The following is a 23,460-nucleotide window of genomic DNA, read 5'->3' as shown; positions in this document are numbered from 1 at the left end:
CCTAGCTGCTTTTAGGGACCCTTGAACTGAGAAAAACCACATGTCAGTGGGAAGAACCTGGTAGTTAAACAAAACAAAAAGTGTGACTATTTCCAAAGTTAGGGAGTGAATGTTCTAGGGTCCAGCTAGGGGGTTTCATGATCTTAGGAACAATGCTGGGTAAGGCACCAGTAGGCTCACTCTCCACATGCAAGCCCATGGTGTTCTACTGCAAAATCAACAGACACTGTTTCCAACTGTCTTCAACTCTTCGAAAAGAATGCAGCAGCATCTTCTCCAACAAGAGGAAGACAGATCAAAAACCCAAATCAGGTGGGTGTCAGATTGCCTGAAAGAGTGGCCTGCTGAGTGCTAGGCTTGTGAGACACTTGTTACCAGAGGGCAGGAGTCAAAAGGAACATGCTTTACAGTCAGGGGCTGCTTTCAGTATCAGGCGTCCATCCATCCATCCTGCATCAACTGCTTTCTCTGCAAGGAGCACTCTTAAGGGGAAGATGTATGTGATGCTTCCCATATTTCTAAAACCAAGAACTAGTGTTTCTTTTCTTCAGTCTTATCTTATAGTTCACAAAGAACATGGCACCTTGTATATCTCACTACTAGGATCTTTTTATCATTGCATTCAATTCTCATTTGTGTAATTGTCTTTGAGTTAGGCAGTGAGATCCTTAGGACCAGAAACTTGCCTTACTCTTCCTGACTCGAGGTTTAGCTGCTCAACTGATGTACAGTAAACAAACGAAGGCGACAGACTGACTGTCTCTTCATGCTCCACTTCCTAACTCTGCTGGAACTCCCAGAAGTTTTCAGCATCTCTACCTTGGTCTTTCAGCACTTTCTCCCTTAATTCTTTGAGCCTATACACGGTAGCTGTCTCAAATCATCTTTGATTATGTCAGCCAGTTTGTCTCTGACGCTTCCAGCCTAGAAGACTGACTGATACATAACTGCAAAGACCAAGGCGAATTAGCAAACAACTAGGTGAAGGTCAAACAAACAAAAAATGAAGTGATCCTGTGACCTAACAACATACTTTCACAGAATACATTTTATTTAACCCCAAATGTCCATATCTGGAGAAAATTGATGGGAACACCTCAGTTCTACAGCTCATGGAAGTCTAAAGCCTTCTCTGAGACTTTCCAAATCTCCCCAGGGCATTTCTAGTCTCCTGTCATCCCATTCCCTTTGGTTGTTCATTCCCACATCCTCTCTTCTAAACCACACTCACCCAGGCAGGAATGCCAGCCACTCCAGCAATTTACACACACACACACACACACACACACACACACACACACACACACACACACATATACACACACACAGGCATGGACATAAAATATGTACTACATAAAGGAAGCAGTGTCATTACATGTCCTTGAGCAGATTATAACTTCTTTAAGAATGGTATGAAGGGGGACCCCAAAAAACTGAAATTATCTTTTGAAAGGTGGGCCCCTTGTACTACACTCAAAATTTGTTCCTCTGGATCAAACGGTCAACCAAAGTTTTTATCTGGAAGTTTTGAGAAGGTTGCATTATGGTGGTGGCAAATAGGTGACTGGTTCTTCCACAATAACAACTCACCTGCCCATGCCGCACTGTGTTCATCCGTTTTTGACCAAAAACAGAACATGTCACCCGTGCCCCACCTTCCCTATTCACCTGATCTTGCCCTGAGTGACTTTTTTGTTTATTTCCTGAATGAAAAAAACTCCTCAAAGGGAAATGTTTTGCTGATGTGAAGAGATGAAACAAAAAACAGCAGAGATACTAAAAGGCATCAAAATTGATGAGTTCAAAAACGGTTTGGGGCAGTGAAAAAAAGCATCTTGATAGGTGTACTACATCAAATGGAGAGTACTTTGAAGGTGACGGAAGTTTAAACATGTAAAAATAAATGCACAATTTTATATAAATAAATTCCATTTTGGGGGGTCTTCCTTCATATGTGCTTCATAGGACTGTTCTAAAAATTAAACAAGCATGCAGCTCTTGATGACTTCACATATTCAACAAATTAAACATTCAGCACCCTGGGAAAACTGACTGACCACATACAGAAAATTAAAACAAGATCCCTACCTATACCATACACAAGGATCAACTCTAAATGAATCAAAGACCTAAATGAAAAACCTCCAACTATAAGAACCTTAGAAAATGCAGGAGAAACCCTTATGGAAATTGGAACTGGCAACCAATTCCTGACCAAAATCCCAAGCATCCATGCCATAAAAGATGAGATAGACAAGTGGGACCTCATCTAGCTGACAAGCTTCTTCAAAGCCAAAGAAACCATCAAAAGAGCGGGGAGACAGCCCACAGACCGGAAAAAATATTTGCCAACTGTATGTCTGACTAAGGCCTAACATCTAGGGTCTATAAGGAACTCAAATATGCCAAAAAAGAAAAAAACAAACAGCCCCATTACAAAGTGGGCAAAAGATATGAATAGACAGTTCTCAAAAGAAGATGTACAAGCAGCCAACAGATAATGAAAAAATGCTCAGCCTCACTAATCATCAAAGAAATGCAAATTAAAACTATACTGAGATACCACCTAACTCCAGTCAGGATGGCTATTATCAATAACTCAAAAAACAATAGATGCTAGAGATGATGTGACAAAAAGGGAACACTTCTACACTGTTGGTGGGAGTGTAAACTAGTACAACCTCTGTGGAAAACAATGTGGCGATTCCTAAAAGATCTAAAAATCGACCTTCCATATGATCCCTCAATCCCCCTACCAGGAATATACTCTGAAGAACTCAAATCACTCTATAAAAAAGATACCTGCACACATATGTTTATCTCAGCATTGTTCACAGCAGCAAGAATATGGAACCAACCATGCTGCCCATCAAAAAAGGACTGGATAAAGAAATATGGTACATACACACGATGGAATATTACACAGACATAAAGAAAAACAAAATCATGAACTTCACCACAACCTGGATGGACTTAGAGTCCATAATACTGAATGATCTTTCACAGAAACAAAGAACTGAGTATCACATGTTCTCACTCATAAGCAGACCTTGAACAATTATCATAATACTATAAGAAAAGGATGGACAGTAGTGGGAAACTGCCAGGAGGGGATTAGGGAGGTGGGATGGGCAGTAGTGGGAATCTGTCTGGCGAGAGGAGGACACAGCTCATTAATAAGGGTACCTCCATAATGAACAGCTGTATACCTAACCCTGAATTGTACCCCACATCTTTAAAACAAAAAAAGTCAGCATCCAATTCATAGCCAAGGTAGAACATTTTCCTGAAGGACTGAGTCCTCAGAGAGGTCAGTACACACACCACATTAAGGGAAAAAAAAAACGTTATGCAGTTTAGCTACTTTCAAAGTCCCCTGCAGTCACTATCCCATGAATGTGTTGTCCTTCCCAAGAAGAAACCCAGACTGCCTTCCCTGAATCTTCTCCCTTCTCTAAATGTCTCCCTTTCGCATTCATTTCCTCCGTATTCCAAGCAAGTGAAAGGATTCCTCTCCTAGGCTAGGAATCCAGGCCCTTCCGTTCACACCCAATAAGGGCACTTTTCTAAGTGAAGACATCCCATTACCAAAGAAGAATCCCTGGTTCCTGCTCTTAAAGTGGTATAATGTACTTCGTTTAGTTAACACGTGGAATGTCAGTTTCCAGACCTCAGTCACTTGGATGGTACCCTTGTAATTTTGTCTACAAGCATTCACTAATGTATATTTTTAAAATGCATATTCTTAAAAGTGAACTTAATTTTAAATTTTAAATAAATTTATCTTAAAAGGAAATTTTACTTCACTACTATCAGTGGTAAAATAGTATTACTCATCATGATAAGAAGGTAATCTTAATGGTAAGACATATAAGGTTTTAATTTTAAAATAAAAAAGTTGTTGGTGTACCACCTAAATTTATGTGGACTCCTAACAATGCCTGCATCACACTTTGGTAAATGTGAGCCTAAAATTTATTTTACTGTGACACTCAGAGGCTGTGTAGAAAGGAAATGGGTAGAAAGCATATGACGTTTGCCTGTTATTGATATTGTGGTAGAGAGGGGAGTGGGTGAGGAGAAACATATACTGATGGGATCTGCTTGGAAAACAGACAGACGGATGGTCCAGCGATGAGTTCTGGGGTGAGAGATCATCTTGTATCACACACTGTTGCTCCACAGCACCCAGGAGAATGGTTGATGTCCATTTAATCGAATTGCATTCTGCCCTCAGAAACTAATGCTGCTATAAATAAATGTTTGAAAGCTGGAAATGTTTGGGATCATAATATCTGAATTATTCCCCCAAAAGTGCATCTTAACCAACGGATCCAGCTTGAAACAGCGTCTGAAATTTAAAATAACTCCATAATGTGTCACTACTGATGCTGTTCACTCTGGCCTTTTAATTAACAAAAATAAAACTGAGATTCTCTGGATTTCACTAGGCTTTCTCTGTGCAAATAATTTCACAAACATTTAGAGGAAAATTAAACATAGGGTACCAGTCTAAAAATCTATATTAAAGTCCCAAGACTCCATGCCAAGCTAGTGCATCTGGTAAATAAGTCCACAAGCTTTCTACTGAGAGTGTAGTATGATTTATTGACAGATATGCAGAGTCTTTTGTATATGTGGATGTTCTAGAACACAACCCTATGAAATCCACATAATGCAGCAATGACAAGCTGATCAGCAGCTCTGTGAAATATCCACAACATGCTGTGATCACTCCAGGCATCAGGAGACACATCCTACTGTCCAGGACTCCCCTGGTTGGGTGAGAGCATATCTTTGCAGCTCAAGTCATATTGCACTAGAGTTTCTGTCAAGATACTTGACAGCTCTCTTTTGTCACAGCTTTCTACTACTTCAAACACAGAGGCACACGGCCCCTGACTATACCTGAAACATACTTTTCTACAGGTCTCAAGTGAAAGAAAAACAGCTCCTGTGATTGTACCAGGAGCGTTTTCTTTTAGAATGTCTTTCCAGTTACTGATATCTATGGATAATCCTCAGCCTCAAATCCCAATTCACAACATTTAAACCTCATTAAAGACAATTTTCTTTGTACTATTTGATTGTGCCAAATAAAATAAAGCAAGCCTTTAAGAAAAAAAAAAACAACCTAGGAACCACCCTATTATTTCATCTCCAAGAATCGTAGAAAATTACGGGAAAGTAAAACAAAACCATTTAGCTTCATTTAACTATGCCATGCAACCATCATGTCACATAATCTAATGACCGCGTTGAGAAAAGAAGTGGGCAAATTAAAATCTGCTATGAAAAGCAGCTTGAATTTATCTCAAGTTAGATGTACAAATAGATATTCTTAAGCTATTCTTATCCCCATTTAACTGCATCCTTTTTCCCATTAGAGAGATGAATATCTATTTTCAAACAGCAGCTCTGTAATGCAGACATTTAGCATAGGAGGCAGCTGGAAATATTTTTCAGCCATATCACATTCATCATTTAAGCAGAAATGACAGAATACCAATGATCAAACAGTACCACCCTCATGATCATATATGAAACAACAAAGAAAATCCACATCCATTAGCTTTGTGACTCTGCAGCCACAAACTTTTCAGAGGCTTCATAAGCACACAGCACAATATGTCCAGAAATGAAACGTACCTCACATTAGCATCAAGTTTGTCCATTACAGGAAGTAGGCATGGGTGAGCTGGATTTCAGTGCCCACAGGGTCCTACAATGGGGAAACAAAAAAATGTTAGGAAAGTAATGTAGAAAAAGTAAAGCCCCTGTTAAAGGGAAGAATGCCAAGTAATCATTGCTTCCTATGTATGAAGATTTGTTTTACAGGGATATTTAATAAACAATACTATAGCAAAAAGCTATTGGTATATTGAGGTATGGTGTAGCTGAGTATTGCAAAAGGTTTCTTCACCTTCTACTGATGTCTTGGTGATTAAAATATACAGGTTTTTTTTTTTTTTTTAGCTCTATGTTCATCCATTTATTTGTTCTTTTTTGTTCTTCCCAGAAACATAGCTTATTCATGAACTAGTGAAAATAGCTAACTACATTCTTATAATTAAAATAGTGCATTATCTAAAATGATCAGTCATTTTATTTCCTGTGAGGATTTTCCAAAACAAATTTGTTTTGCTTCAAAAAGTGACAGTTATTCAAAGAAAAAAAATGACAAGATGTCCATCCCTCGGCTCCCTTCCCTCCCCCCTCCTGTTGCTCCTCAGCCCCTCAAGGTTGAGCCTTGGCTAGGGCTAGGTAGAAAGACAGCCCCTCTCATATGAGATCAGCAACATTGAGGGGTATCTCCTCAATAGAGATGTGGTAGAAGGTCTCGATGTCGCAAAAAGTCCTCTTGTCTGCTTCTGAACAAATGTAATGGTATAATCACTATTTATCATTTGGGACCAAAACATTTTGCCATCATTCATCAAAACAAATTTTAAACCTTTTTGGGGGTGGGTCATCGTAGTTCCCTTCGAGAATCTAACAAATCCTTTAGAACTCTGTACAGAAAAAAAGTGGGTATGCATGCACCTACATACACGTTTTCCAGTTTCCTTGAAGCCAGGAGCCCAAGGACCCAAGAACTCCAGGCTAAGAACTCTCAGTGGAGTGGGGACTAAATTTCAAGCTACAAAAGCTCCTCGACCCTTATACCCATTAACAGACAGGCAGTCATTGATCTCCTCAAAATCGACTCTCAACTAACTGTGCAGTTTCATTTTTGCAGAAGAATTTTTGCATTGTTCCTCTTCTTTGTTCCACAGCATAGTAATCAGGGAATGCAGGGCCAACCCAGTGGTGTCTCCAGGGGCCACCTGGAGCAAGTTCCTTTTCATCTGATTCTCCTTCTTCACATCTCAGTGGACAGGAGAGACTGGAAGAGATCATTCCTGGGTTCACTACAGTTCTATCTGCTGGCTTTCTAATTGAATCTTACCAAGAAGAAACTCCAAATTTGTTTATCTACATAACAGAACAAAGAACTCAGTCGGGGCCCTGGGATACCTTGACCAGGGCAGAGTAAGCACATGTGGCTGGCAGCCAGGAGGAGAACGGCCACCACAGAGCTGGAAAGGACAAAGGAGACTTCTGTGTTCTCCAGCGTTTGCTCCTTAGAGCCTCTGAGTCTAACATGTGTTCCCGTGGGCATTTCTGGGGCTGGAGCAGGCGTGAGGAAGGCTCCACCTGTGGGACTCAGGTCCCTACCCTGACACTTCTATCTATTTTACATTTTGAATGTGGAATAATACTGTATTTGAAATACACAAATACAAAGCCTTAACTATTGAAGTGACAGGGCTCAATCCACTTTTCACGTCTATCTAAAAGCTTTCCTGAGGAGATCACATCCACCCGGTGGCTTAAAGCACTGCCTATTCACTGAATACTCCCTAAGTGTTATCTCTAGCCTGGGCCTTTCCCAGACTTGTAGTGTCCATGGACATCAAGACAGGTGTTTAAAAAGCGATCGCAAATGAAACTCTTCCTTTCTCACCCCCAACAAAAAGTTGCTTCCCCGCTTCCCCCACCAGATCTCTCCATCTCAGTAAATAGTCTCATCACATTCCCAGTTAAGCCACAAAACTCCTTTTTGTCACACCCTACGTCCAAACCACCGACAAACGCATTCTCTCTACTTTGAAAATGATTCTTATCCTCTGCAGAACCAACACCGGTATCCAAGCTGCCATCTTCCTTCCCTGAATACTCACCCCCCAAAACCCGCCTCCGGTCCACCATGCTTATCTCCTCTCCTCATCATAGCCAGATGATCTTTTTAACATGTAAGACCAATCATTTCTTGCTTGCATACATTTCTAGTGACTTCCTTTCACATTTGGAGCTAAACCTATACTCCTTAGCATGGCCAAGCAGATGCATGATCTGGCCCCAGCTCCTCACCTCTCACCCCTAGCCAAGTTCACTCCTCCCTGCCCACCTGCTTACTGATTTTGCCATTGCCCTTGACCGGCACAGTAGGCGGTCATCTCAGGGCCTTTTCACTTGTCTCCTCTGGCTGGGATGTGACCACACTGGTCACTCCTTCACTTCCATAAGAGTGCTGCTCAAATGTCACTTCTCTCACCATCTTACTAAAATTTCAGACGTCATTTTCTTTCTTTTTTTTTAAACCTATTTTTTATTTTAAAATTGTGGGATACAGTTAAGGGTTAGGTTTACAAATATGCATCATTCAGGCACTCTTGTTGATAAGGGGTGTCCCCCCGTTCCCAGACAGATATTGACTATCATTAATCCCACCTCCCTTTCCCTCCCTGCACCCCCCCAAAGTTTCCCACCACTGTCAATTCTTTTCTTATAGTATTACAATAGATGTTCAAGGTCCATTTATGAGTGAGAACATGTGATACTCAGATCTTTGTTTCTGTAAGAGATCACTCAGTATTATAAACTCTAGTTCCATCCAGGTTGCTGCGAAGTTCATGATCAGACCTCATTTTCTAAAGATGTCTGTTCTCTTTATCTGCTTTATTTTTTTCTTTCCAGTATTTATATTATATATAGTCAATTCCTTCTTCATTTGGGATCTGTCTTCCTCACAAGAATACAAGCTTCAAGAGGGCACAGGACACTGTCTTGATCCCTGTGACATCCTCAGTACCTAAGGAAATGCCTGGCATATTGTATTCTCATCATAGATTTTTTTTTGAGTCAACTAAGTAGTTAATTTGTTTGCAAATAAGGAAACAGAGCTTTGGGAGTTTCTGACTTTCCCATTGGCAGGTATATATGGGCCATTCCAGAGTACAATATCATAGTTTATAAAAGTAACAAAAGCCGTTGCATCTTACTATATTAGTTATTCCTCACTAAGTGTTAATAAGTGCCAGACATTGTGCTTTTCCTCCTCCGCCAACCTCTGAGTCTTTATCTCCATTCTCTAGATGAAAAGACTGAAGGTCAGAGAGGTTAATTGGCTTGTCAAAGTCACACAACTAGCACTTGACCAACATAGAAAGCAACGACCACAAAGCTGGAAAGGACAAAGGAGACTCTGTGTTCGCCACCGTTTGCTCCTTAGGGCCTCTAAGGACTGTGAACTCCAAAGCTCAAGATTTATCCTACATAGCCAGATGTGGTGGTGCACGCCTACAGTTCCAGCTACTCGGAAGGCTGAGGCAGAAGGATCGCCGGAGCCCAGCAGGTCGAGGCTGCGGTGACCGGGAACGGCCACTGCGCTGCAGTCTGGGCAACAGAGTGAGACTCCAACTCAAAAAAAATTAAAAAATTACAGAAAAAAAAGCTTTATCCTACATAGTTCTTGTTATCACATCACACATTTCCTCCCACTGGGGCAAGGGGAGAAATGAACATTTGCTATAATTTTCTGCTGACCATCTATTTCATCTTTCTCTGAGAATAGTGTTTTGGCTTTCCTTAGTGGAACGAGCCCTCTTTGCCCCAGTCCTTAGCTCTGGTGATAACCACATGAGCAGGTCTGGTCAATCAGAACAGTCTATTCCTGGCCAAAAGGATGCCTCTGCTTGTTGGCTGGACCAGTGAAAGTCAATCCTGGGATTTATGCTAAAAAGAATCTCTCTTCCTCTGATGTTGCTAGACAGTTTTAAGCAGCTGGTAGTCATCGTTGCCACCTCAGGGGAAGAACCAGTCTGAGAACGAAATTAACCCAAAGAAAAGCAGAGGTATGCCAGGTGTAGTGACTCACACCTATAATCCCAGCACTTTGGAAGGCCAAGGTGAGAGACTGCCTGAGCTCACAGGTTGAAGACCAGCCCGGGTAACTTGGTGAGACCTCATCTCTACAATAAAAATTAAAAATTTAGCCAGGTGTGGTGACATATGCTTATAGTTCCAGCTATTTGGAAGACTGAGGCAGAAGGATCACCTGAGCCCAGCAGGTAGAGGCTGGAGTGGCTGTGAGCATGCCACTGCACTCCAGCTCAGGCAACAGAGTGAGACTCTAACTCAAAAAAAAAGCAAGAAAGAAAAAAAGGAAAAAGAAAAGCAGAGGTGCAACACAGAGAATGCCAGTGTCTTGACTACATGTCTTGAGGCTTAAGATCCAGCAGAGTCTTAGGACAGTTTTACATGAGAATGACCCAGTTACGTGAACCAACTAGTTTCCTTTTTCCTCCTTACACCAGTCTGAGTTGGGGTCCAGCCATTATTTGCAGCTAAAATAATCCTGACTATAATAGAGGAAAAACAGTAATTGTTATACAGATTAAAAGGAAGAAAAATGGAACTAAGAAAACTCATTAAAAACTAGATAAAGTTCATCTCATTAAAACTGCATATGAAAATGTTGTAACACAAGGAAAACCTGTGTATTCATAGCAGTATACATTGTTATATTTGCTCATTGAAACTCAGTGAGCAAATTTAAAACAACTGCCATTTAACAAACCAGTGAGGTGGCAAGCATTTTGTCAGAGAAAAGGGAACAGGGGAAAGCGGAGTTGTTGGTTAGTACCTGTCTTAATTTGGTTAATCGATTATGGTCCACTATTCTCTGCTGTGCTCAATAGGAAGAATAATCAGAGCCATGATTAGAGGAATATATTTTATTAGGAAGCTTGCATAGGCCAGAGGGAGTGTGAAAGGAACCAGCATGTTTGTTTAGCATACTTACATTTCTGGATCCTTATGAAAACATTACCCAGTTAGTTGAAAACACAACACAGTGCGTCACCTATGCTCAGGTACAACTTCTGCCACTTGTAAAAGTTCTGCCAATTCAAATCCAATAAGATCTTGTGTGTGTGCGTGGGGGCTGTGAGTGTGTTTTAATGACCATTGCCCTGTACCCTATCACCTGGTCTAAGGGACAGGAAATGATACCCTTCCTACTAGTCTCCTTTGGAGAAACAGTTCTAGATTATCAGAGAAAAGAGCATGGCAAGTTCTGAAAGAGGACTAGACAAGAGAGTCCATCAAACTCTTCTACCATGTGAGGTACAAATGAAAAACTCCACATTCTCTCATGACCATGACAAGCACAAACCACTGGAATGACTCAAAATATCTTATCTGTCATAAAAGTAAAATGGCAGCAACATCCAAGTCTCTCAGATTCCTCTGAGCTTCTTTTCCTTGAGGACCATATTCAGAATCTGATCTTTCCTTATAAGAGAAAGAAGAGGAGAAGGAGGAGGAGGAGGAGGAGGACATGTTTATTGCTTATGCCACCCAATACCTGGTTCTAGCCCTCAGTTTTCCAGCTTGCAAATTTTAAGGACAAACCCACTAGGTAAGTGCATTCCATCTTTCACTGTGTTTTTGACTCTGAAAACTCTGAAATATTCCTGTGGAACAGTCGTTAATCATTAACAGGAGGTGTGTAGTTGCATCTCTATTAAAAGAAGCGTGAGCACAGGGCTCACCTGTGAATCGTCCCCACCTATTGAAGTGAAATATCAATGTCGTTTGGCACAGTGCCAGCATCTGTCAACCTGGAGCTATGTCATAACCTCAGCTTGCTTTGCTGTACTTTGTTTTCTTTTCCTTGATTTTGGTTGCTTGGAAGGATGGTCATGCATAACCATGTTCAGATTGACCACGTTTCGTTAGATAGTATGCCTACATGGGTTAAATTTCTACATCAAAGGGCGTATCTCAATACCTGTTTTTTGGACAAGTATCAGGAATAAATAAAACATTATTTATCTTAGTAGTCATATCGAGGATAGGATCCTAATATCATGGAAGGTACCCTGAAGGAGGAGTCACTGAATCTGAGTCCTCAGTCTGATCCTGCTACTAAGGTGCTGTCCTATTCTTAAGCAAATCTGTTTACCAGTCTTGGTCTGAACTTCTCTAACTGTAGAATGGAATGGGACCAAGGGTGTTAGGCATGGTGAGCAAAGGGAGAGATGTTGCAATTAGAGTGCCTGAAAAGTTGAGAATTCTCAGACCATCTCAGGCAGGCTCCATCTGCTAAGCAGGGAGAACACAAGTAAGAGCAAGGTGAGAGGCCAGGTATTTGGTAAGAATTGTCTAAGTGCTTGCTATCGGCCTCACCACCTCATTGCCCTAACTATACCAGTCATAGGCACCCAACATATCATCCCATCAGGATCACACAAACAAGCAGCCCCAAAACGGTCTCATAAATCCCATAATGATTCTATTTTCCTGATACCCCAAGCTTTCTTGACAATCACTATGAAAAAAATTATTGGACCATCGGAAAAATTGCAACTGAGCAAAACCTCTCACTAAGTGGAAGAAAAAATTCCTCTTCTTGACTATTTACTTGAATTTTGTTTTCTGGGAAACCTTTAGAATTTATAGGATGCTGTTTTGGCAACTTTTTAAAAAAAAAACCTCAATTAGTTGACACATACTCTTGAAAGAATTTCTGTCTGTAAATTAAACCCCCTACAAAAAAACATAGTATTTGTTTTTCTAGACATCTAAATTGCAGGATACACATGAAAATGTGTACAGCCCACTAAAAAGAGAGAGAGAGATGCATTCCACAAGCCGAATCTTTTTAGGATTAGTAGTCAAAATGCCATTTGAGCTAAACCATCTAGAAAGATTGAGTTCTAAATAAAAAGCTTCTAGACATCCCATTTTCACAACTGAAAATCCAACACAGAAGCCAACTCAGTCACACTTGAGGTCTCCCTACGCTGATATATGCAATTAGGATGCAAAATGTTTTTGAACTTTTTTCAAGATGACTAAGAAAAATATTCGTCCTAGGTAAAAAAAAAAAAAAAAATATTTCTCAGTTGGTAAGTTCAGTGCCTTTGTCAAAAGCTGATATTTAAAACAGCCCTTAACCAATGAGAGAATATTTAAGGGGCATACCCAATCTAGCTTCTGGGTACCTTCTGGGAAAAAGGATGGATTACAGGAAAAATAGAGAAGCATAAATTTTCCTTTCATGTAGTGCTGAATGGAATATATCTAGAGCATTTCTAGAAATCAGATTTTTTTTTTAGTAGGAGTCTCACTCTATCGCCCAGGCTGGAGTGCAGTGGCACGCTCACGGCCACCGCATCCTCAAACTGCAGAGCTTAGGCCATCTTTTCACCTCAGCCTTCCAAGTAGCTGGAACTACAGGTGCATGCTTCCACGCCCGGCTTATTTTTTGATTTATTGTAGAGATGAGGTCTCACCAAATTGTCCAGGCTGGTCTCGAACCCCTGGGCTCAGGCAATCCTCTCTCCTCGGCCTCACAAAGTGCTGAGATTACAGACTGAGCCATGGCGCCCAGCCAGAAATCAGATTTTTTAAAAGATAGAGACTTACCCCCTCAAAAAAATATGATGAGGAGAGTGTGGTTACAAGAAACCACATCCAGCTAAGTGTTAATCTGGGAATTTCTTGAAGAAAAACAGTCATGAAGAAAAAGACTCAGAGTCTTTTGTTTAGGTAGTTTTGGATCACTTGACTAATGTCACTCACTATTTGGTCACAGAATCTGTGAGGAAAGAAACAAATGATCAGCATTGGTTGGATGAATGGCATGACATGCTCTAGAAGTTTTACTTGATGGTTAGAGAAGGAACTAGCCTTGTCTTCATGGCTCCAGGGCAGGAGAGGAGCAGGGTTTGAGTCCTTGAGACTTTGAGCAGGTCATTCTAGTCATCAGAGCGGTCCAGCTTGAACCGTGTGCCTTGGCAGGTGACAAGACCCGCCTCAGTGGGAGGCTCCCACAGAGGCCACAGGCCATTGCTCTGTCATGCCTGAGGGGGAGGAAGCAAGTCCTGGAGCATTCAGAATTCTGATCAAATCCTGCAGAGCTAAATGAGAGGGTGTTTCTCGTGGAGCAGGGTTCTGGAGCTGATCATGTCTAAGAATCGAAGAATCACTGGAGGCTTGCTAAAACACAAATGCTGGTCCCGCAGCCAAGTTTCTGATATGGTAGGTTTAAAGAAGAGAAACTGCATTGCTATTGCATTGCATTGATATTGTTCACAGATATCGCTGATGGTCTTTCTGGGGGCCACTCTTGGAGAACCTCCCAGGCAAAGCATCGATTCCCCAAGTGTGGTTCTCATCCTCCAGAGAAGGAGATGGTATTAGGCAGCTAGAGCATTACGTGCTCTCAGATCACATGGTGAAATATGTGTTCTCTTTTCCTCTTCTGTTTGAAACACTGTTGCTTACGTTGATGAAAAGGACTCAAACAGGCCCTAGTTTATCTTTGAAAAGCTTGTTATTTGCTCATCTCTCTTTTGTAATAAAGAACAGGTCTCAGGCTCACAATCTTTTTCAAGAAACATGGCAGTCTTGGTTGTGCCCCCAAGAAACAGATCTTGAGGTGAGAACTAAATGCACATAGTTAATCTGACAGGGTGGCACTTTGGCGGGGTGATGGTACTGGGGGTGGAAAGAGGCACTATTGAGGAGTGTGTTATGAAGCCATTGACATCTAATCCCACAGGGAGCTCTGGGAAAGTGCGTGAAACACATGCCTTGGAATTGTCCCAAGCAAGGGCAGAGGGGCCTCGGGTGCGGATACTCCACACCCAACATTTGTTGACTAGCGCTGTCCACAGGGGTACGTGAGCTCCTGGGGCACCCCCAGCTTACTGTGCACACGAGAATCCTGTAGACTGTGGGCAGCCCTCCACAAGTAATGCGGGCTCATTGCTGGAAGTAAGATACTTTATCCAGAAATGGTGAGGGGATCTGCGGGAAAATGGGGGGGACACCAACACTGTCTGTTCCAGCAATTAGCTGAAGCCTAATACATTGTCTCGTGAGTGTTGCATCTGTTTTTACAGTTGTCTTCTATTTCTTGCAATTGGTGCTGGTCTCCACTTACATTTTTGTCTCTTTATAAAATACATTTATTTAAGGAAAATTAATTGATCTAAAGAAAAATCCAATGCAGACAGTGCCCCAGATGGCACAAGAAGGGGGCGAGAGTCACTCAGGGTGGAACTTGGATGGCTGAACTTGGGGGGAACACTGGCATAGTGGTTTAAAGCAGGGGCCAGCACATTATTTTTTTCTGTAAAGAGCTATTTAGAAAATATTTCAGACTTTTCAGATTATAAAGTCACTGTCACAACTACTAACACTGTTGTGTGGTGTGAAAACAGACACAGATAATACACAGATGATGGACATGGCTGTGTTCCATTAAAACGAAATATATGGACATTGAAACCTGAAATTCACATAATTTACACTTGTCACAAAATATGAATCGCCTTTTTGTTTTTTTCTCAAAAATTTTAAAATGTAAACATCTTTTTGAGCTAGCAGGCCATATACAAACAGGCAGCAGGGAAGATTGCGTGCCAGACTGATTCAAAGCCCAGCCCTGGAATCTGTCCCAGTTCGATGAATTATCAGAATGACCTTGGGCAAATGACTTAACTTTTCTTAGCCTCAGCAATCGCTTCTGTATAATGGGGAAAAACATACTATCAACCTCATGAGGTTGATGCAAAAAGCAAACAAAAGAACAAAAAACTTGAAAATGAATACTCATAAAGCAGGTAGGTGTTCAGTGAGTTAATAGCCAGCTGTGGATGGATCGGGTCCCCATCACTACAGGCCAGGTGTCTCCTACTCTGCTTCCCCCAAAGGCAGATGCACCTGGGGGCATCTCCCCGACTTTGGGATGTGGTTACAGAAATTATTCCTCTTCTCTGTAGCAGAGATCCCTGAGGACTGAGGCTGAGAATGCCCACTGATTTCAGCGGCCTGGAATTGGGAACCAGTCAAGCCAAAATTCATATTCCATTCAAATAAAGGCTTTACAATCTGTGTTTTGAACCTTGCAGAATGATGCGGCCGACAGCAGTGGTTCTCAAACACTAGTTGGCCTAAAATTCACAGGCGAAACTGCAGGCACCTCACTCAAAGCACTTCTAAATCAGTAGGCCCAGGAATCTGCATTTTAGCACATCTTAGTGATTCTGAGGAAACTGATTTCTGGAGAGCAGTGTGAAAGATGCTCCAAGGATGGAATACAACCCACCCAGGGTCCTCTGTAATTGTGGTTCCCCATCTGTTAATCACCCCATTGGCTAAGGGGCCTGGATTAGAGTATTTGTTATATGTGTCCAGAGAAATGTCTCTGTCAGCATGTTTACCTTGCTGTCTTCACTCTTTGCTATTTCTTCTGGCCCTCTGGATTAGGAAATAGTTTATACAGAATTCTCTACTTCAGATATCATGTTCTGATGACCATATCCAATTAAACATGCCAGTGCAATCTTCAGGGACAACTCACAGCTGCTTAGATGGAAATTCTTGAGAGACATCTGAATCTTTCCTAGACTAATACAATGTCACTTCCCAGAAGGCTGCCGCCCACAATCTCCTCCCAATAATTTCTAAATAAACCATGGGGGGGGGGGTGGGAGATAAAACTATACCCATAGATTTTAGGGGGAACCACTGAACACAGAAGAGAGGGTTCCCAGGGACGGAGCAGAGAAGAGTCGTGGTACATTTTTATAACTGAGACTAAATACCAAAGCCTTCACAGGCTCATTTCATTCACATCATATTGTGAGGGGGTACTGCAATTATTGCCACTTCACAGATGAAGAAACTGAGGCACAGGAAAAAATGGCTGCCCAAGGTCACTCCAGGCAGTGGCTCGAGAGCCCAGACCTCTAACCACCAAGCCATCCCACAAAGGATCCAGGTCTCCATGGTCCCCGACCTCAATGTTCCTGGCTTAATTTTATTAACTAGTTAATTTATGTAGCTTCTCAAAGTCTCCAGAATGTCTAACAGCACTAGAAAGAAGATAAGTTTTGAACCAAGGCCCAACTTTGCTCTTAACATTGTGTGACTCTGAGTTCCTCACTTTGCTTCAAGTTTCCAGCTGTCCCATGTGGTTAAGACATCCAGCCCACCTGTCTTGCTATCATGAAGTTCAACAGAGATAACATATGTGAACATTGAAAAACTTATCAAAAATGGTAACTTCCCAGCCTGTCATTTTCATAATTTTTTTTGTTTGAGTTGGAGTCTCACTCTGTCACCCAGACTGGAATGCAGTGGCACACTCCCAGCCACCCCAGCCTCGAGCTGCTAGACTCCAGCGATCCTCCCACCTCAGCCTTCCAAGTAGCCAGAACTACCAAGCCCGGCTCCTTTTTAATTTTATTGTAGAGACGATGTCTTGCCAAGTTTCCCGGGTGGGTCTTGAACCCGTGGGCTCAAGCAATCCACTCACCTCAGCCTCCCAAAGTGCTGTTTGAGAGGCTGAGCCACCAATCCAACCTCATAAATTATTTTTAAATGTTGGGAGGAAGAGTGCATTTGTCTTACGAAATCATCCGTGGCAAAAATCAGATTTTTCTAGAGTTCTCAGACAGGTTGTGAAGTACCAAACCTGGGGAGTAGGAAAATATGGCTTCTGCTTGGAAGATGGCCTATTTATTGTGACTCAACATAATGGAAATGGTGGGAGCCTAAGAATCAGATGACCTGGACGCTGGTCATTGCCCTGTCACTTCTTGAACTTTGTTGAGTCTTTCCCTTTCCCCTTCCAGAGGGGGAGAGAGTTGATTGGTGATTAGGAGAGTGGTTTGGGAGTCAGATTGCCAGTGCTAAGTCCCAGCTCAATCACTTCTCATTAGTGACCTTGGGCAAGCCATGTCACCTCTCTTGGCTTCAGTTTCCCCATTAGAATAAGAATAAGAATAAGAAACAGAAACTTAATTTGTAATCCTACAAAAAAATTGATTAATGAACAGATAGAAATATGATAAAGAAACTGTAGTAAAATGATCATTGTAGAACCTACTTGGTGAAATACGAGTTTTCACTGTAAAATCCTTTCAATGTTTCCATAAAATATATATCTTTGTAAAAAAAAAATTAGAAAATACCCCTGCATCAAAGACAACAACAGGATTTTTCGGAAAGTTTGATGAGGTATAGAGTGCTCAACAATGCTAGTGATAAGTGCTTGGCATTAGCAAGGATGATCTCCTATACAGGTGGAAGATAGGGCAGATGATGCATCCCTCTGATTACAATCTGTGAGTCAGAGCTGTGCTAGGTGAGCCAGAGATGCCCGAAAAGGCCACACGGCACAGATACCAGATGGACAGAGGAGTCAGGATGTGCCCACTGATGCATCAGAGTCCACGAGACACACACAAACGCTGATGTCAGGGCCTGTGTAGGGGAAACCAGACGTGGAGGAACCTTGAAAATAAAGGCAAACTGTTTTGATCACATGTCACAGTATGTGTTTCTCCATCTAATAACCTTTTGGGTGAAGAAAAACACTGGCTTTGGAGTAAGACCTGAGTTCAAATCCTGTCTTTGCCACACTAGTCGTGTGACAGGAGGGGACATTTATGCAAACACCCACTAGGCAACTTGTCGTTAGAAAAATCTACCAAACCACAAGGAGCACCCCATGGCAACTATGCTTCTGCTACACCTTTCAGCCATAAATGGTAGGGCCATTCAGATTCTTTTTCTTGAGAATTTGACATTCTTGGGAATGTGTCATGCTAACGGCAGAACATTAGAGAAGGAGTCATAAATTCCTGAGCTGAATTCTGGAAGATGATCTCCCTCTGTTATCCTTTCAGTATAGGTCCAACTTTTGCTTAAACAAGCCAGTACTGGTTTTTGTTATGTATAACCAAAAAATATATCTACTAATACAACTAGCCTTCTAACTAATACAAGACTTTTCTTAAAGTTTCTAGGCCTTAGTTTTCTCATCTGTAAATGAGAGAAACAATATTTCTCTCAGAGAATAGTAGAAAAATCAAAGAAGACTAGTTGTATGACACTCCACAGCATATGATAAACATTCAGTAAACATTATTAAAATTGGATCTGGATTTCAGAATAGCTAGATCTTTCTGAGCATGTACTTGAAGGCACTTTGCTTGACGGAAAGTGTGTTATCATGCTACCCCCCCACCAACACACACACACACACACACACACAGATGCTGACAGTCAAGAAGGAAAAAGTGGATTGAGTTTGAAATTTGATTTTAAAAGAAACTTTCTGATTGAGATTTCAAAAATGTAATCACTTACATATGAAGGTGTAGACTTGAGTCTCTGTTGGGTTTCTCCATTGTGCTGATGTGGCTTTGAAAGGGGAAGAAGTAAAAGCAACTAACTGCACAAGAAACAAAAGCTGGGCGGATAGATAATAGATCTTTCTTAACTTCAGAGAGACGTGTCAGAATTTATCTGGCAGTAGACAAGGTATTAAAGGACTTTTCATCTGGATTATCCTGTGAGTAATGAGGGATTTTATCATCCAAATTAAGGCAGCAGTGGGGGTGGGTGGAGACCGGGAACATAAGATCTAAGATCAGAACTGATCCAATCTAGAAGCACAATTGCCGAGAAAAAGCAAAGGTTTTGCTGAAACCCAAAACAAGAAATAAAGCTTAGATGCTTCATAAGATACATCAACTCATCCTTAGCAGTTACTGCTCTTTTGATCTTGTTCCACTCATTGAGTCTCATTAATCCATGCTTAGTATCTCAAAAATAAGATTTTCATTTTTAAAATCCAGATGACTGGATTGTGAGCTTTTATCTTGGTTATCCCAGTCTTACCCAGTGGTTCTCAAACAACGGTTCCCATACCAGCAGCAATGTCATCACCTGAGAAGCTAAGGGAAATGCAGATTCTCAGACTGTAACCTAGTTGCACAAATCAGATCCCAGTGGGGACCAGCAATCTGTGTTTTAACAGACCCTACACACTATTCTGTCATTCACAAAAGGTTGAAAACTACTGTCTCAATCAAACATCCAGGCTCACCAAGTCAGGGCTCTGCCATTTTTTCACTGGCAACTGCCAGCCTGTGGTTCTGTTCACATAGACTTTTAGAAAACAGTCAAATTTCCCAGGCTTGCCTGGCTTTTCAAGCGAATCAGTACCTCGAAAGGCAGTCCTTCTCACTCTGACTATATTGAAGTCTATCAATAAGCCAGTTTTTGGCTATTTACATTGCACTTATATATCCTTTTGTCCAAATGTGTCTCACTTTCCACTGCCTTGATGATGTTAAAAAGTCAACAGCACACAGAGTGGAGGAATCAAAAGATATGTCAAGAAGAGCAAGGAGAGAGGTGACAAAAACATGGCAACTTTGATTCTTGTGAGAGAAGAAATACCTCTAGTTTAGATAGATGGTGAGGAGGAGTTGATGGAGAAAGAAAAGTTGCCCTTACCACTTGCTCCTTCCACCACCTTGACCTCTCCTGAAGACCATTTGCCGCCACCCTCTCAGCTACATGTAAAAGCTATTTCCGAATAACACAGAGTGGAAGAAGACATTAAAATGAGAGAAATCACACTGCTTCAGTTGAACACAGCTCACACTCTCATAATCTCTAGCCTCCTTTCTAGAGGCCAACTTGTGTCTACAATTGGACTTGAGGATGTCTTAGTTGGTTTTTACCCTGTAACACAGGATCCCCTTCATGTAGGCAGTGTGATGGGGGTTCACGGCACAGATTCTGGAGTCAGACAATATACATCCAGCCACAGACACGTGCTAACGCAGGCACATCACTTCATTGTCTCATTTGCACTACCTCCTCTCTAAATGGGGGTGATAGAAGCATCTCTCTTATGGGATTCCTCATGAAGACCCCATGCTAAGACCCTCCACGTAATGGTGGACATCAGGGACTGGATGAGTGTGAGCTCTTAAGATGCTTATAACATTGCCTCTGAGCTGTTCCCCAGCAGATGGCAAACACCAGGAGAGATGGAGGTGAACACATGAGGGGAGCCACACTGGAAGGGTGGGAAAGCGACTAGCAATGGCAACTCATCTACTTATCAAAAATTGTTGCTGTCAGATGTTTCTGTACAAGGTTACAAGCCACGTGTTGAAGTACGATAGTGGCTCTCATCTGGTTGTCACAAGTGGGTGCTGTTCCTGGCATTAACGGGTGCCAGAGATGCTGCTGAAAGCCTTCAGGACAGAGTTTCCTAGCTCAAAACCACAACAGCACCAGGAAATCCCGAGTTACAGCGTGGTGTGAGGTCACCTTAATAAGGCTTGAAGCCTGTTTCAATTTTCATGAGACAATGGTATGAAAGATGCCAGCCCTTGATGGGAGATGAGAATGGGTGGTCCCCCAGAACTCCAACTCCAAGGCTGATGTATGCAGTTGATCTCAGCCTCAAATTGAAGTCAACAGTGCATTTCATTCCTTTCCCTTTTGTCTATTTCCTTTGCTCTAGCAACACATTGGATGTTTTAAAAAAGAGGGTAGCATATCAGAGGGTAACCGTGAGGCATGAGGTGAAATGGCAATCGGAATTCTAGTGCTGAGAGAATCCTTAGAAATGGCCTAGTGATTAGGCTTCAGTTGGAATCATTCATCACATCTTACAGGTGAAGAAACTGAGACTTAGAAAGGCAAAGACAAGCCATCGCCAGGCCATTGCAGTCATTGCCTTGCTAAGCTATGAGGTGGCCATGTGCCCTTTGAGCTTACGGCCAGGCCATGTTTTCTTAAGCTTTGGCCCCAACCCTGCCCTTGGGGAGAATTCTCTTTCTCTCCAATTTACTTTCTAAATAAACTGTATCTTCCAATCTTAAAAAAAAAAAAAAAGGATAGGCAAAAAGACATGACCTAGGCCACACAATTCTACAGTCATGGTCCCAGTCCTTCCGAAGAACTTACCACTTCTTGGTCAGACAGTGATATTATCCAGGGAGTCCTCTTCATGCATGGGCTCTGTAGTTTTTCAGTGATCCGCAGTCTATGCCTGTCCCTACCCTGGAACCCCCTGGATAAGGGTCTCACTTGATAAGGTGATGGTAGTAGGGAAAAAAAGTTTCTGGAGACGTTGAAGGAAAAGAGATAAGACCTGCCTATCGATGAAGCTGTGGCAGCTGCTGATAAAGGAAGAGGAGAAATAAAAGGTGACGTCAGTTTCCCGCTGGGTGATGTGGAGGTCAGTGGTGTTAAATAACAGAGGGGAGAATCAAGAGGTGGCTTGGGGTGGAGGATGCTGACATGGGATTTCGAGCACTGTCCTTTCATCTGTGACACCGGGGAAGTAGAAGGGGGGATGGAAGGTCAGGGAGGTGCAGAAGAGCAGGAACACGTTCAACACGTTGGCCCCACGCTGCTGTGGCTCCAGAACCACCAACGTCAGGAGTGAACCCAGATAACTGGAGGAACCAGAGGTCTGGATCCCCTGGGTTCTGGGGTCTCAAAAACCGAGATTCTTCCCATGGGAGGCATGATGCAAACAAAAGAGAGAATTTAGGGTGAGAATGTGTGAGGAAAATAAATATAAGATTAAATAATGCCTTGAGAATACTGCAAAGCCTCTTTTGACTGTTTTCCACCCCAAGCAAGAGCTGCCCCCAGAACTCTGGGGTCTCATCCCCACCCTGACAGTTTCTCGGCTTCTAGGGTGCTGTGTCCAGCACCAGTGTCCTCCGTCACCATCTGTGCACACCTACACCTTGTGGCACCTTCTCCTGTGGTCACCAGTGCTGAGGTCCCACTGAGGGACCAGGCAAACATCCACTACCACCCACTGGTCACCCGCTGGCCTCCGAGCCGGGAGCCTGTCCCAGCAATACAAGACAGGGAGGGCAAACTTGCACCAGGGTCCTCCCATCAGAGCCACTTTGGATCGCATCAAACCAGGGGCCTAAGAAACATCTTTCCTTCATCTTAATGGACCAGCTGGGAATCTCCTCCTAGAGGAATCTCCTCCTAGAGGAACTCTGGGAAGTGGAGAAGTGGAGCTCCTGCCTAAGCTTTTCACCTCTGTCCACCACGTCCCTGTATTGACAGACACTTCTCCCAAAGGCAGCAGCACCGGACCACATACAGGGCAGCGACTGCGGGAGAGGCATCTTGAATGAGACTGGGGTTCTCTGAAAGGCCAGCCACTGCAGGGTGGATTGTGAAGGCTTCCTGCAGCACAGAAGACCCCGCACTCAGGGCTGCGCACAGACAGGCGACACTCAGGACTCGCGATCCTCACACACACACACACACACACACAGAGAGAGAGAGAGAGAGAGAGAGAGAGAGAGAGAGAGAGAGAGAGAGAGACACCACACAGGCTCTCAGCTGCATATCCAGCACCATTCACAGAGGCCACACGCATCCGGTGGCACACAGGGTTGTGGGCATGCAGTCCATACACACACATACAACATACACACACACACACACACACCCTCCTATAGTGAGAGAACACACGTGCACTTCACAGGTACTTGCATGCTCAAGTGCAGGGTGCAGCCCAAGCCCACAGTGGTCGCGCTGGACACGCGCCCTGCACGCCCACGCCCACCCGCCCCCCGGCCGCCACGCGCCCACCGCGCTGCAGAGCCGGGTTGCCGGAGTCCCCGGCCCCATCGTGTTCCCCGTCCTCCTCGTGTCCCCCTCGCGTCCCACGGCGCGCGTGGCTCAGGGTCCCGACCCCGGCACTCACCGCTGCTGGGGGACGAGCGAGCGCGGAGCCGGGGCTGATGGAGCGGCCGCCCCGCCGCG

General features: G+C 42.9%; 1 protein-coding gene across 5 annotated transcripts in view; it reads right to left on the bottom strand.

Annotated features, from left to right (window-relative positions):
* HTR4 (5-hydroxytryptamine receptor 4) overlaps positions 1–5,724 on the bottom strand; it is a 172,863-nt gene extending 167,139 nt beyond the window's left edge. For all 5 annotated transcript variants that reach the window (XM_008061903.1, XM_008061902.1, XM_008061904.1 and 2 more), the window contains exon 1: positions 5,650–5,724. In XM_008061903.1, coding sequence (XP_008060094.1) covers positions 5,650–5,675 — 26 coding nt within the window. In that variant the 5' untranslated portion in view covers positions 5,676–5,724. The remainder of the gene's footprint in view (positions 1–5,649) is intronic.
* Positions 5,725–23,460: the final 17,736 nt, after the last annotated feature.

The sequence above is a fragment of the Carlito syrichta genome, unplaced genomic scaffold (genome assembly GCF_000164805.1).
Source record: "Carlito syrichta isolate Samal-C Ts95f unplaced genomic scaffold, Tarsius_syrichta-2.0.1 Scaffold305639, whole genome shotgun sequence".
Lineage (NCBI taxonomy): Eukaryota > Metazoa > Chordata > Mammalia > Primates > Tarsiidae > Carlito > Carlito syrichta.
Note: the sequence above shows the minus strand (reverse complement) of the source record. Positions and strands in the feature narration are given on the sequence as shown.